The sequence below is a fragment of the Lepisma saccharinum genome, chromosome 6 (genome assembly GCF_977018435.1).
Source record: "Lepisma saccharinum chromosome 6, izLepSacc3.1, whole genome shotgun sequence".
NCBI lineage: Eukaryota > Metazoa > Arthropoda > Insecta > Zygentoma > Lepismatidae > Lepisma > Lepisma saccharinum.
This window is the reverse complement of record NC_139234.1, coordinates 29,721,895-29,735,707: the sequence shown is the minus strand read 5'-3', so window position 1 is coordinate 29,735,707 and position 13,813 is coordinate 29,721,895. Positions and strand designations below refer to the sequence as shown.

At 38.7% G+C, this 13,813-nt stretch overlaps 1 protein-coding gene across 1 annotated transcript; it reads right to left on the bottom strand.

Moving 5' to 3' along the window:
- Nucleotides 1-4,560: 4,560 nt before the first annotated feature.
- On the bottom strand, nt 4,561-13,396 carry MED7 (mediator complex subunit 7). The gene is made up of 3 exons (XM_083124616.1): nt 12,905-13,396; nt 6,570-6,860; nt 4,561-4,790 (listed from the first exon to the last, which is right to left on the bottom strand). Exons 1-3 carry the CDS (start codon nt 13,094-13,096, stop codon nt 4,611-4,613), a joined length of 663 nt encoding a protein of 220 aa, XP_082980742.1. The 5' UTR covers nt 13,097-13,396; the 3' UTR covers nt 4,561-4,610.
- Between the last annotated feature and the right edge of the window lie 417 nt (nt 13,397-13,813).

Here is a 13,813-nt window from a genome sequence, read left to right as displayed (position 1 = left end):
GCGATATTAAGCCAATTGCTATACTAGTCTTCACTTTCATTGAAATCTATTAAAAATTGATTGGTATTAACATACATATATGTATCTAAATATATCAGTTTGGCGGATAGGTAATTAACTCTGATAAACTTACTATTAATTTTTCCTCGTAAGTTTTCAGCGATGTACTTCGCCACTTGTCTGGTGGCTTCTTCAGGCGTGAACTGTCTTTCTGCATCTGGTGTGGTTCCTTCTTCCATTTGCACTTGTGGCAGCGCTAGTTGACGCAGCCCTTTCACTTTTTGTCCTCATGTGGGTGTAGAGTTTCCTTCTGTTGCTGCACCTCTGGGTTTTGGTGCTGCACAAGGCGGTTCCAGATCTTGTCGTATGCATTTGTGTGCGCAAGCAGGCTTTTTTGCGAACGTTTGGGGTGTGTGTTTGGTTTCTTGTTGCAGGGGAGGAGCAGGTTGGGTGGGTGCCCGTATGAAACAACTAATCATTTCTGTCCTGGAAACCTCTGCCCTTCAGTTCGAAGGCAAATTCTTCTATCAAGAGGAAGGCCTAGCCATGGGAAACCCTCTATCTGCTATCCTCTCCAACATAGTTATGAATGCAATAGAATTCAATGTCTTGTCCTCACCCATTCTCTCCGGAATTGGCTACAGGTGGTATGCTGAAGACTCCATCCTCCTCTACAAAAACCCTGAGCAGTTACAAGAAGCCATACGATTGTTTAATTCGGCCCACCCAAGCATTCACTTCATAATCAGAGGAATAAAAAGACAACACACTAAACTACCTAGATATCTTCATAAGCAGGAAAAATGGCGAATTCAAGACCAATATATACAAAAAAAAAAAAAAAATCTGGATCAACTTCTTCCAAAGGGACATCAACCTCACCTTGGAACCCGAAGACCTACAATCTGAATTTGAGCATATCATCTCCATTGGCATCATCAATGGGTGCAGCCAAGAGGAACTCCTGGACACTACCAAAATAAGAAAAATGAACCAGCCACGCTCCCACAGGGTGGCTACTCACCAGGAATTCCTTGCATTCTGGGAATTATGTGTGAATTCTGCTTAAATTTTTCTCTGTAGACGTGAAAAATTACCAAGGTTGAAATAGAGAAAACATCTACTTGTACCCTTGAATTTTTGGAAAGTTTGCCTTGAAAACTGGGAATTATACTAGAATTTTATCATGGTGCTAGAGTGGCCACCCTGTCCCAGCAAGAAAAGATGGAAGGAAATGGATCAGCCTCCCATGATATCCTGACCTAACCAAAAAAATCCAAAAAGTCCTTTCCAGACAGTTTCAAGATAGCAGACCAGCCCTTCCTTCCATAGCCTCCCACCTAACCCATTTCAAAGGTTATTACACCCACCCAATGCACCATGGTCACCTGCGCATGTGGAGACAAGTATGTAGGGATGACAAAGCGCTGGCTTGATGAAAGGCTCAAGGAACATGATGCTGACCACAAACTTGGGAGGAAAAGAACAGGCCTTTCTTGCCACCTCATAGGCTCTTCAAAAATAATCATGCAAGCAAAATCCGCACTAGAAAGGTTTTCAAAAGAAACCTACACAATAGTGACAGCACCTGCCTACCTCAACACCAATACCGGGGCCCTCAATAAAACCTGGATTCCTGCCATATGCACACCCAACCAACCTGCTCCCCTGCAACAAGCACCCACCCAACCTGCTCCTCCCCTGCGACAAGAAACCAAACACAGACCCCAAATGTTCACAAAAAAGGCTGCCTGCGCACACTAACAAACACCGCTCCGCGAAAGCAGACGACAAGATCTGGAACCGCTTTGTGCAGTGCCAAAACCCCGAGGCACGGCAACAGAAGAAAACTCTACATCCGCACAAAAACTACAAGTGAAAGGGCTGCGTCAACTAGCGCTGCCACAAACGCAAGCGGAAGAAGAAGGAACCACGCCAGCTGCAGAAAGACAGTTCACGCCTGACGAAGCCACCACACGAGTGGCGAAATTGATCGCTGAAAAAAACTTACGTGGAAAAATGAATAGTAAGTTTATCAGAGTTAAATACATACAGGTAATGGACAAAATAATATGAACACCTTGGTTTGCAAAGGCCTATATACGCCGTCGTGGAAAAGGAACAACACTCAGCAGAGATTTCAACCATCTAGTGGCGATGAAAGCAAACATATCAGTCTATCAGAAGCTGGCGAGAGAGTTGCATGCGAGCAGTCAGCTATCCGTTTAAATGCAGGTATGTCCGACCTTTCAGACTTCAAAAGAGGCATGATCATAGGAGCCCGCCTGGCTGGAGCATCTGTGACAAAAAACAGCTACACTTGTTGGTGTAGCATGGAGCACAGTGTCAACTGTTCTGACAGCCTACAGACAACATGGAAAGACGTCTGCAAAGGAGAATAGTGGGTGAAAAACAAAGTTATCCAACAGGGATCGACGTGTGTTGAAGCGAATAGTGACTCGAAAGCACAAGACAACACTGTCCCAGATAACCGCAGAGATGAACAATCACCTCCAGGACCCTGTATCAACGAAAACCATTCAAAGGGAGCTGCATTCTGTGAACATTCATGGCAGAGTTGCCATCCCCAAACCGTTGGTGACTCCACGTAATGCAGTGACACGAAGAAGGTGGTGCCAAGAGCTCAAGAATTGGACACAGCAGCAATGGGAACATGTGATATGGTCAGACGAATCGTCTTTCACATTATTTTAAACCACAGGACGTGTTTATGTGTGGAGAAATCCTGCTGAAGCATTTGATATTGACTGCTTAGTGCCTACCGTGAAACATGGTGGGGGGTCTGCGATGGTTTGGGGGGCTATATCTTGGAATGGTGTTGGCCCACTTGTCATCCTGCGTGGGAGAATCAACGCAGAGAAGTACTGCACCATCCTGGGTGACCACCTCCATCCCATGGTTCAGACTTTGTTTCCCGATGCATGCCCCATCTTCCAAGATGATAATGCCCCTATTCACACTGCTAGGTGCGTTGATGCATGGTTTGATGAGCACAGTGATGAGGTAGAACATCTCATCTGGTGGCCACAGTCCTAACATCATTGAGCCTTTGTGGGGTATTTTGGAGGCCAAAGTGCGTAATCGGTTTCCACCTCCAATGACACTTTTGGAACTTTAGACTGTTTTGTGCGAGGAGTGGCTACGTATTCCAGTTCACACTGTACAGGACCTTTATTTGTCTATCCCACGTAGGATACAAGCTGTCATTCAGGCAAGGGGGGGCCCAACCCCCTACTAATACACGTTATCTGCAATTGCATTGGTGTTCATATTATTTTGTCCATTACCTGTATATGTGTTTCATGTTTTCTTTATTTTCAACATAGCACCCCTTAATTTCATTCCGCATTCCCCCAGCACCCATAGATGATTAATCCTTGGTGCCGCCACTGTTATAGAGAGAGAATGATTCTTACTGTGGATGAATTACAAATACATGGACATAAGGGAAATATTTTGTTTCCCCAGTAAGTAAATGTAGCCGGGCAGTGCTTGATCGACCGATGTGCTGCAAAATTCATTCAGACATGTCACTAAAGATGGTGTATGTGTTTTTAAAATTAATTTCAATGTTTTATTATAAATTTTCTCACAAAGTTTTTACGTCATCAAATAGAACACAAGTTAGCCAGCAACAATATTTTACATTACATAACCTGAAATTTTTTGTGAATCTTGGAACATTTTACTTTTTTTTAAGTACTATTTCCTAACATTTTTTTTTAATTATTGCAAGTTGAAATTGTTGCTTATTGGCAACACTGTAGGGGAGTGGACCTTGACTGGACTAGTTTCATGGGTTTAGCACTCAAGGGAGGCCAAAAGCCACTTCTGCAGGAAAGCTGGGAATAACCCTGGGTCTCCTGCATGGCAGTCCAGTGACTATCAAATGCTCACTGTGGCTTCCAAACATTTGCAAAAAGATATATTAAATTGTAGAATCAAATTACTTTCTTTTACTGTTAAGAATCTGGTGAGGATGCAAATATCTTCAGTGTGCCAAAATGGAATCATTCGTCCCAGAAAATTTCCTTGGGACATGGCAATGTCCCAGAATAGGGCAGGAAAGTAGAAATGCCAAAGACTATACTTTCAAGAATTTCATTATTTATTAATTACATTTCTATACCCAAATCTATTATGTAAAATACATTTTCTGGGAAATGCTTTTTAATTCTTGAATTTTTGTGACTTGCAAAAATGTGTCTTATAAAATTATGCTACAATCTTTTCATCTGTGTCCTTGAAAATATTTGCTCAAAAACCTTAGAATCTTCGGAACGTGAAAACAGTTTCAGTGTGTATCATAATTATGACATACATACTACTTTGTCCAGGTTCCCTCCACCCTCTCCAACAGGCTTACGGTCAGCTGTGTAGCAGATTTTCACTAATGAAATATAGCAATCTAAGTTTGTGAATGAGTCATTGCACCAGGTTTTCTAAAGGTTTATATGCTTTTTCCTTGCACTTCAACAGGAATTCCTCGCAATTATAGCCTTAAAACATGTTCAGTGGTATTCTATAAATGAAGTACTCTCATTTTACAACAAATTTATTAGGGATGTTATTTACGTGACATGAGAACATCACAAATTGTCCACGATATCACACATCAGCCTATCCAGTCCATTGCAGGCCTCGTTTCCTGATTCATCCTGATTTGAGCTGTCCATATTTTCAAAAGCTTCTGTTGGAATAAGCAGTTTTGAATCCAATTCAGCACTTTCAGGTAACATTTTTATGGCTTCTTGTAAAATCTCCATCACCTAAAAGTGAAAAAAAATATAAAAAATAGAATACTTGCAAATTTTATTATAATACTTTTCCAAAAGAATTAAAACATTTATTTTTATGTCTGCACTGTGTTTACATCTTTTTTTATTACTCAATAGTTTCACAAGCACTCATGTTGTTCTTAAACTGAAATTATTTTTTGTGTATTTTTAGTGCTGAAGTGATACCAAACCAATTCCTGTTGATACTTATACTTATGCATGAAAATTGTAACAATTAAAAAGTTTTTAAAAATATTGATTAATATCAGCGGGTGAGTTGACGTGACATGAAAATTCAAATTGTATCTTAAATTCTCTGGTGAAAGCACATAAGGGACATTCCACGCATAGTGGTCATACTCCATGTAAATAACAAAATGAATTAATCTGGAAATTATTAGTGTTTTTAATTGCATTAAGGTTTAAATGCATATTTCACCAACAAAATGTATCATCTGTACCCTATGTGCTTCTCAGACAAATGAAGTCAAATTTTGCTACATTTTTAAGCGTCCACATCTAGCACATTTTTCTTAATGCTTTTCATGCATTCAGGCCTTGTCATACTCAGTTTATTTGTTCTTATTTATTAGCAGACGCCAGAAAGTACTTCATAATTCTATGAAATTAGTTCATTGTGGATATTTTAATCCAATTTCATATCTAGAGCCTTACATGCCCCATAAGTAGGGACGTGAAGTTTTAGTTTTCTTTTTCCCTAAATTTCGGTGTTATTTTTACATGCTTAAGATTTTCACATTGTTTTAGTTCTGAAAAATTAAGACAAATTTTAGTTTTAAGGACAAACAAAATTATAGTGTGAGAAATTACCAAATTGCTTCCATTTGGAAAACTATTTCATCTCATCAGCCACTAAATATGAAATGTTTATTGAATGATAACACCCAAATCTTTGAACATAATCATACACATCACATTTCACTAACAATGCCATAAAATCCTTCTGCGACCACAAAATAACATTTTTTGTACATACATGCTCTCCCCTCTGCCCCCAACCCTGCCTCCGAAACACAACATGTGCTTGCTTCTCCCTGAAAATTTTCCGGTTCCTACGAAATTTTCCTTCTGGGAAGATGCCCTGAGCGAGTGCTATTTCAGGACGAGGTTAAACACAGTCAGTCTGTGTCGAACCGAAATAAATGAAATGTGATAATCTCTTTTGAATCGAACTATCGCCAGCTAGACTACAAATAACAGAATAGCCCTTTAGGTAGTTCTTTTTTTAACAAAAGAAGCGTTATCCCCAGTTTATATTGCATATTTCGTGGCGTTTTTTGCATTAAAGTGTAAAATTTGGTGTTACTCTGAAAAATGGCAGAATTTGCATCATTTCAATATTCCGAAACACCGAAAACTTGCCTCCTTTACCTTCCCAAATACATTTTAAACACTTTATTTTGCTTTCCTCAACCTTTTGATGTTAACGTTAAAATGAAAACTTCGCGTCCCGACCCATAAGTAGAAATACAGCAGCCTGAGCTGAGCTCCATTTTTTATTATTGGGTCTGCTTCCTGCTGACCTGGATTTGCAAGATCGGCAAATGTGTATGTGAGTCAGACACCAAAAGTCTACCTTTTATTTGACCTATCATCTTGATTAGACTCCTCGATCTCTGGACTTTAATTGATGTTTTGCAACAATGTTATTGTTTGGATGACTGATCATTAAGTTAAATAAACATGCACTGCACTTAAAATAAATACAGTGCCTCTCTATTTCCCTGTCAAAATATCATAAACCAGTACCTTATCCAGATGTTTCTGAAATCTTTGTGCTGTTTCAATTCTTTGCCTTTTCTGCAATTCCATCATGACTCGAAGTGTCTCCCTGGCTTGGTGGGGCCGGAATTCATTCAATAAGTGGTGGATATGAATGAACAATAAACTCAAATCTTCAACTTTTTCTCCTCTTCTGGGTGAATCTGGACAACGAACCAACAAGTCCAATAAATCCAAAAAGTTCACCAATAGAGAATGATTAAGTTTCCGTAGTTCTCTACGGTGATCAAAATTTTGTGGGTAGAGTCTCTTAATGCCCTGAAATGTAACAATATGCATTTGTAAGAAGCAGTATACTCCCAAGTACAATTTATGTAGTTATCCACATGAAAACTTGTGTGTAATTTTTTACAAAAGAAGACAATTATTGATGCAAAATAAATAACTTTCGTTCCCACCCAAGTAAATTTGACTCCTATTTAGATAAGGTATAACTTACACCACATGCAATCATTACAGTTGCCCTGCATTGTCTTTTATCTTTTCATCTTCTTGTTAGGCTTTTTTAACTTCAACTTACCTTCTCCATGTTTCAAACCTTGACTAGTCTTGTCCATCTCCTGAGAAGCCACATGATGTGATGAAAGCTAGAGCAAAGTAAGTACAAGGTAACCAAAAAAGTTCTTGCCGTTCTAGAGCAGAGATAAACAAACAGCAATACAGTAGATGGTATGTACCTTTAGGTTTCGAAGTAATCTCCATCAGCATCCAACACCTTTTGCCAAAGTTCCTGCAGCTGCACAATACCCTGGTGATAAAACTCGGTGGGCTTGGATGCAAAGAAGTCCGTGAGTGCGTTCAGCAGGTCTCCCTCAATTGCGAAGGATCTCCAGGGAGGTGGTTGTCGAGGGAATGAAACAGGTAGTAATCTGTTGGTGCAAGGTCCAGTGAATATGGTGGATGGCACAGTGTCTCCCAGCCAAGTTGATGAAGGGTCTCCCGGGTCCTATTTGCCACATGTGGCTTGGCATAGTTGTGCAGGAACAGCACATCCTTGCGATTCACCAATGCCGGCTTCTGCCGCAATGCACCCTTTGCAACTGCTGAGAGTAGAGATCAGCAATGATGGTCTTACCAGGTGGAAGTAGCTCATAATGCACCACTTGCCGACAATTCCACCATACAGAGAGCAAACCTTTCGTGGGTGCAGAGGTAGTCTTGAGGTGTGAGGAACAGGGTCACGTGGCGACAACCAATGTCTGGTACGCTTGGGAGTGTCATAGAGGACCCATTTTTCATCACCAGTGAGCAAGCGATCAAATATGGGTGTGTTCAGGTGCCGAGTGAGCAAGGACAAACAGGCTGTCACTCGTTGTTCCTTGTTGGCTGTGGTGTACCCACTTGCTTAACGTGTATGACTTCCCTATCCCATGCAGGTGCAGTCTGACTGTTTCAGCGGAAACATGGAACCTTTCTACAAGTTCATCACACGTTGGACCACTGTCCTCCTCGATGGCTGCTTTCAGGGCCTCGTCATCCAACACATGTGATCGTCCACTGCGAGGTTCATCCGAAAGGCTCACATCTCCCGAACGGAATTTCTGGAACCAATGCCTGGCAGTGCGTTCGTTCATGGCATTCTCCCCAAATGCCTGGCAAATGCGGCGACTTGATGCAGCAGCTGACAGGCCCACTTTAAAGTCATACAAGAAACACACGCGAACAAGCTGATTCGATACCTCCATTTCTCTTCGACACTGGACGAGCTATGACTGCTGTGTGCGCGCAAAGTGCCTGTATTACTGACAACCGATGGTCAGACTAACTCCCGATCGCTTGGCAGGCACGTGCATCATTTCGTTCCTTTCTGTGAGCGCATGATTTATGGGACATTAAAAACGGCAAGAACTTTTTTTGGTTACCTTGTACATGCCAAAAACGACTTTATTACTTAGTAATATTTATTTATTTACTTAAAGTTTCAGACTACTTTATACTGAACCTGTAGCAACAAAAAAACAACAAAACAAGACAATACAAGGTTGCAGAGAAAAAAATGTACACGTACATTCTTAGTGATTGTCAGAAACTGCTTTGTGACACGAAAATATCAATATTTACAGGGAAGTTATTAATAATACAATACTATTGCTAATAGAACTACATCATCAAAATTATGCACTTGCTTTAAATTAAGCAGTATACCAACACTAAGCATTAGAGTTTAAGAACTGATATTGTTAATCAATTTCAAGAATATTATTTATGTCTTTGTAATGCAGCTATGGTATAATCCTTTACAATCATGCATCTTTGTAATCATTATTCCAAGCAAAGGGAGCAAGAAATGTTTTACATCCATTTCCTTGCAGGCTTTCAAGAAGATAATTTAATGGGGTGTCAATACTTTCATAGGATCCTGTGATATTTACTCTTTTCCAGCTCCACTTAGTGGTGATATTAAATAGTGGATATTGCCCCCTCCAAAAACAATAATTCTCAGTTCGAACACCAGAATTTATGCAAGTCTTAAGATGTAATAGTAATACACAATAGTTGTTTATCCCTCAAAATTTAATGCTGCATCCCACCTAATCAAAATTCCAGTCATAATCTAAGACTTAACACTGACATTTAAAAGTTGGATATTGCCCCCCCCCCCCCCCCCTGATAAACATACAAAAACCTGCATGCAGGCAGCCCTGCCCTAAATACTTTCTTTTTCTTCATCTAATGGAGTGACTATCTTCACCAGATTTTAAACTGTGCATGTGCATGATCTACAAAGTGGCCCAGCACGATACACGGATGTGTGTACTATTCTTTAGTTGTTGTATGTGTATGAAGCTTACATCGGTGTGCATTTATTTTTGTGCAGGAGACTGGTACTTATTTTTTGCATGCCATGGAGTTGGGAAAATACTACAAGGTATTCTGATATGTTCTGCTAATATTGGTTTGATTGGTTTGAGTTGGTGTTTTAAGTCCACTTTATGCACAGTAAGGCTAATCGGGACTGGACCTACAGTTTAAAGTGGGATCCGAACCACTAGTACCTCCACCGGGTATCGAACCCGGGACCCCTTGATTACAAGGCAATGACGCTACCACTGTGCCATGGGGGAGGCCCATTCTGCTAATATGTCACATGACACAAGTATGAAGGGGTATTACGTTCCTAAATGCCTTCCTTGTTAGGTTAGGCAGGTAAGGTTTAGCATTAAAATTACTTCTGTAAATACTTCCCAACACTTGATCATGTAGTTTCTGGTCTTCAGCACTTTCTGCTATTCTCACTACCTGGTTACAGTAGTACTCGCACACACTCTTAATTTAAAATAACTTCTTAGCAGTAAGTTCAGCAACACTGCCAATTAATACAATAAAGTAAGATAAAACACAATGTTATGGTATGGGTATGATTCTGGTAATTACTTTGTTGGTGAAAATAGCACTATATGCAATTCGCACCACCTAGTGAAAATAGTCTGAACCATTAAATACTACTGCATCTAAGTTGTAAACTTTTTCACATATATTTCAGAAAAACACATTAATGTTGAAATTTATATTAATTATTGTAAGGAAAAAAATCAACCCAAATCCACCCCCCTTCCCCCACATAAACATAACAACAAACTACATGTAGTGTTTTAATTGCTTATGATGACAATTAAGGGAAAATATCTGGTAAAAATTTGCTATCGCACAAACAGATTTCTTTTTTGAAATTTAATTCTCCGACGCACAATAGGCTATATTGTATATATTGTAACTATGATAACCGATTGTTCAACGAATTTTAACTATGTTTGCCTAACCTAACTAAACCTAACCTAACCTTACTTAATGTTTCTTGGGGGATGGAACGAATATTAACTATGTTTGCCTAACCTAACGTTACGTAATGTTTCTTGGGGCTATCGTCAATGGTTAACTATGTTTGTATTTTTTAACTAGGTTTGCCTAACCTAACCTTACGTAATGTTTCTTGGAGAAGGAATGAATTTTAACTACGTTTGCTTAACCTAACTAAATCTAACCTAACGTTACGTAATGTTTCTTGGGGCTATCGTCAATGGTCAACTATGTTCGTATTTTTTGGGTGAAGAAGGTTGGAAACACTGCATACTCAATGAAAATCGACAAAACACAAACACGATGATCTACGAAGGTGTACATGCCATATTGTGTCTTATGCAAGCGAAAAAACGAAAAGAAAGAAGTACTTGTAATGTCAAAAATTCAAATTACTTTCATGTAAAAAATGTAAGGACACCTTAAAGAATGTTCCGCGAAGCAGATACATAAGTAGGAATGTTAAAAATGATGAAACGAAGAAGTGAGATGTGTTTGCGTGATAGTAAATATTTAACAAATATCTTAATGAATTTTGAAAATCATAATAAAAACACAACAAACTTGGTTTTCAAGAGCTCGTCATTTTTTACATTCGTACTTACCTATTCTGCATTGCAAAAGATTCTTTAAGGTGCAACTTTGCTTTTTTCACAAATAACTTCAATTTTTCACATTAAGAGTAATTATTGTTCTTCCTTAATTCGCTTGCGTAAAACAATATGGCGGGCGCAGCTTGAATTGCGAGGTGGATCATGTGGGTATGCAGTGTTTCCAACCTTCATAACCGAAAAATACCTGAAAAGCCCCACGAACCATGCCTCCAGTTCCTTTTGTTTTATTGCAATTTCATCACGCTACGAATGCAATTTTTACATGGTTCTATTTCGATGTATGTCTGTTAACACATACTGTGGAGTTTTAGTGATTATTTAAGATTTTGTTCAATATATGGTTTCGTGGTTAGGTTAGGCAGGTTAGGTTTGGTTCCCTTAGCATTGACATAAAGTCCCTAAGTGCATTATACTAAAGTTGCAATTTAAGTGCATTATACTAAAGTTGCAATTTACTTCTACATTCATTCCCATGCTTCTACGATATTTACTGTCGCTTGTCGACTGAGAATATTTTGTTCATGAAAAGTGCGTAAGGTAATTTTCAAGTTGTTTCTTTCAACATAAATAACTTTTTTTCGAGTCCAAACAGTGCTCATTACTTTACGGAAGGTTCAAATTTCGTGTGGCAATGATTTCCAAAATTCTACAATAATTAGTCTTTGTGCTAGGAGAAATCATAAAACAATTGGAACCGCTACCCAAACCATTTACGGATAGCCCCACGAACCATTTCCAGCAAGGTTAGGTTAGGCAAACATAGTTAAAAAAAATTTTGTTATATCACAATTCTTCATTTTTACAGAAGAAACTACTTACGGAAATGAGTTTCTGCAGTATGTTGAAAGTTCGTGGAGGTATTTTCTCACCGTAGAATGCTGCACGAGAAATATGCACTTTTGACATAATAAACTTGCATTTCGTGCAAAGCTACAACATTATGCCATTGTTTCCATTATGTACCTGCAGATAGCGCGAGCATCAAAAGTCACGCGGTCTCGCCAGTGTTTGCAAACTTGCCTTTTTTTTTACCAGAATTTTATTATTTTTAATTATGCTTACCTAACCTAATCTACCCTTGCCAGAAATGGTTCGTGGAGCTATAGCGAATGGTTTTTGGGGCTATCGTGAATGGTTTTTGGGGTTATCCGTCAATGGTTTGTGATGACATAATTAACACGAAAGTAGGTATTTTTCGGTTAAGAAGGTTGAAACACTGCATACCCACTCCAAATCGACAAAACACAAGCACGACGCGGGATGATCCTCAGCTGTGCATGCCATATTGTATGTTCCGCAACGGAAGAAAGGACCCAAAAGAATTACTCGTAATGTGAAAAATCGAAGTTATTTTCATGTAAAAAGCATAATGGCACCTTCAACTATGTTTCGCAATACACAATTGGTAAGTACGAACCATTTAAAACTGAAAATATCCGATAGAAATGTGTCTCCGATATAACAGACATTTACCAAATTTTGTTCGTTAAACAATGCGATACAGCTTTAAAAAAAACAAAAAAAAATCACCTTCACTTCTTGCAAAACAATGGCGTGGTTGGAAACAGTGACATGGGGTTACGTCATGAAACGTACGGAACATCGGGCTCAGATACAAGAAACGGTAATTGTGCGTCGGAGAGATATTTTTCTTCAAAAATACACGAATTCCAGGTCGAATAGATTACCCGATGGAAGAAAATACGTCCACGAACTTCCAGAATGTTACAGAAACTTATTTCCGTAAGCAGTTTCTTCTGTAAAAATGAAGAAATCCGTTCTGTCGAGATCGAACTGTTACCAAATATTTAATAAGTATATCGAACTGTTACCAAATATTTAATAAGTATCTTAATGAATTTTCAGAATCATAATAAAAACACAACAAACCTGGTTTTCAAGAGGCCTAATTATAGCGTCATCCGCGTTGAAGGAGTTTCCGAACATCGAATATGTATCATGAATTGGGGGTGGAGGCCGTGGAGCTCTTCCTCGTCTGACATTTTCATCAGTATACTGGCTGATGTATTGGGCTGGGGGTAATGGAAGTGAACTAACTTGACTTGTTTCTGACGAAGCCATGAAGAAACAAACATTGTCTAATATCTTAATTCTTCAATATTAACTTAGATACATCATGAGAGTTTACGAATTTCATCCAAACATTCACTGTACTACCCACAGATTACTACCTCACCCATATGTAGAATACAGCAAGAACACATTAACGACGATAACATCTACTGTTGTTATATAAACCACACAAAATTAACCTTTACATTTTAAAATGTACCCTCTTTGTAGATTTTTCTCGGCAAATGCAAAAAGTTTGTTTCCTCACTACACAGGGCACAGATTACTTCTGTTTGTAATGCGTTGGCAGCGGGTTGGCAGTTCGTAAATACACAGTGGTTTAGACACAAATCGAATCTAGTTGCGTAATGTAATTTATACATGGCAATATTATTCACATATTTATCATGTTTACAAACATGATTAGAAAGCGTTAATATTTAAGAACAACGAAAGACAGATTGCAAGTGAAAATAAATAGATAATGCTGCTTAATACAGTCAAATATTATTGTTTGGTAGCAAATATGCTGTATAAAAGAAATAAACTCCTGCATAGTTATTGTGATACAAACGAACATTTTCATTTCCTTTTTAAAATCAAGCTATTCTTTACATGATAGATTAACATATGAATGACAGATTATATACAGAAACTAAATTAAACTGTGCAGCTCAACTTTCAAGTTCAATAAATCACATCTGCTGACAAGGAGGTCAATTTAAT

Bases quoted from the DNA above. Each gene is read 5' to 3' on its own strand.
- MED7 (XM_083124616.1), bottom strand. From the start codon at position 13,096: ATGGCTTCGTCAGAAACAAGTCAAGTTAGTTCACTTCCATTACCCCCA. The intron at 6,861-12,904 runs GTTTGTTGTGTT...GTTACATTTCAG, and splicing joins TTAGGCCTCTTGAAAACCAG to GGCATTAAGAGACTCTACCC. The intron at 4,791-6,569 runs GTACTGGTTTAT...TTTCACTTTTAG, and splicing joins TTCAGAAACATCTGGATAAG to GTGATGGAGATTTTACAAGA.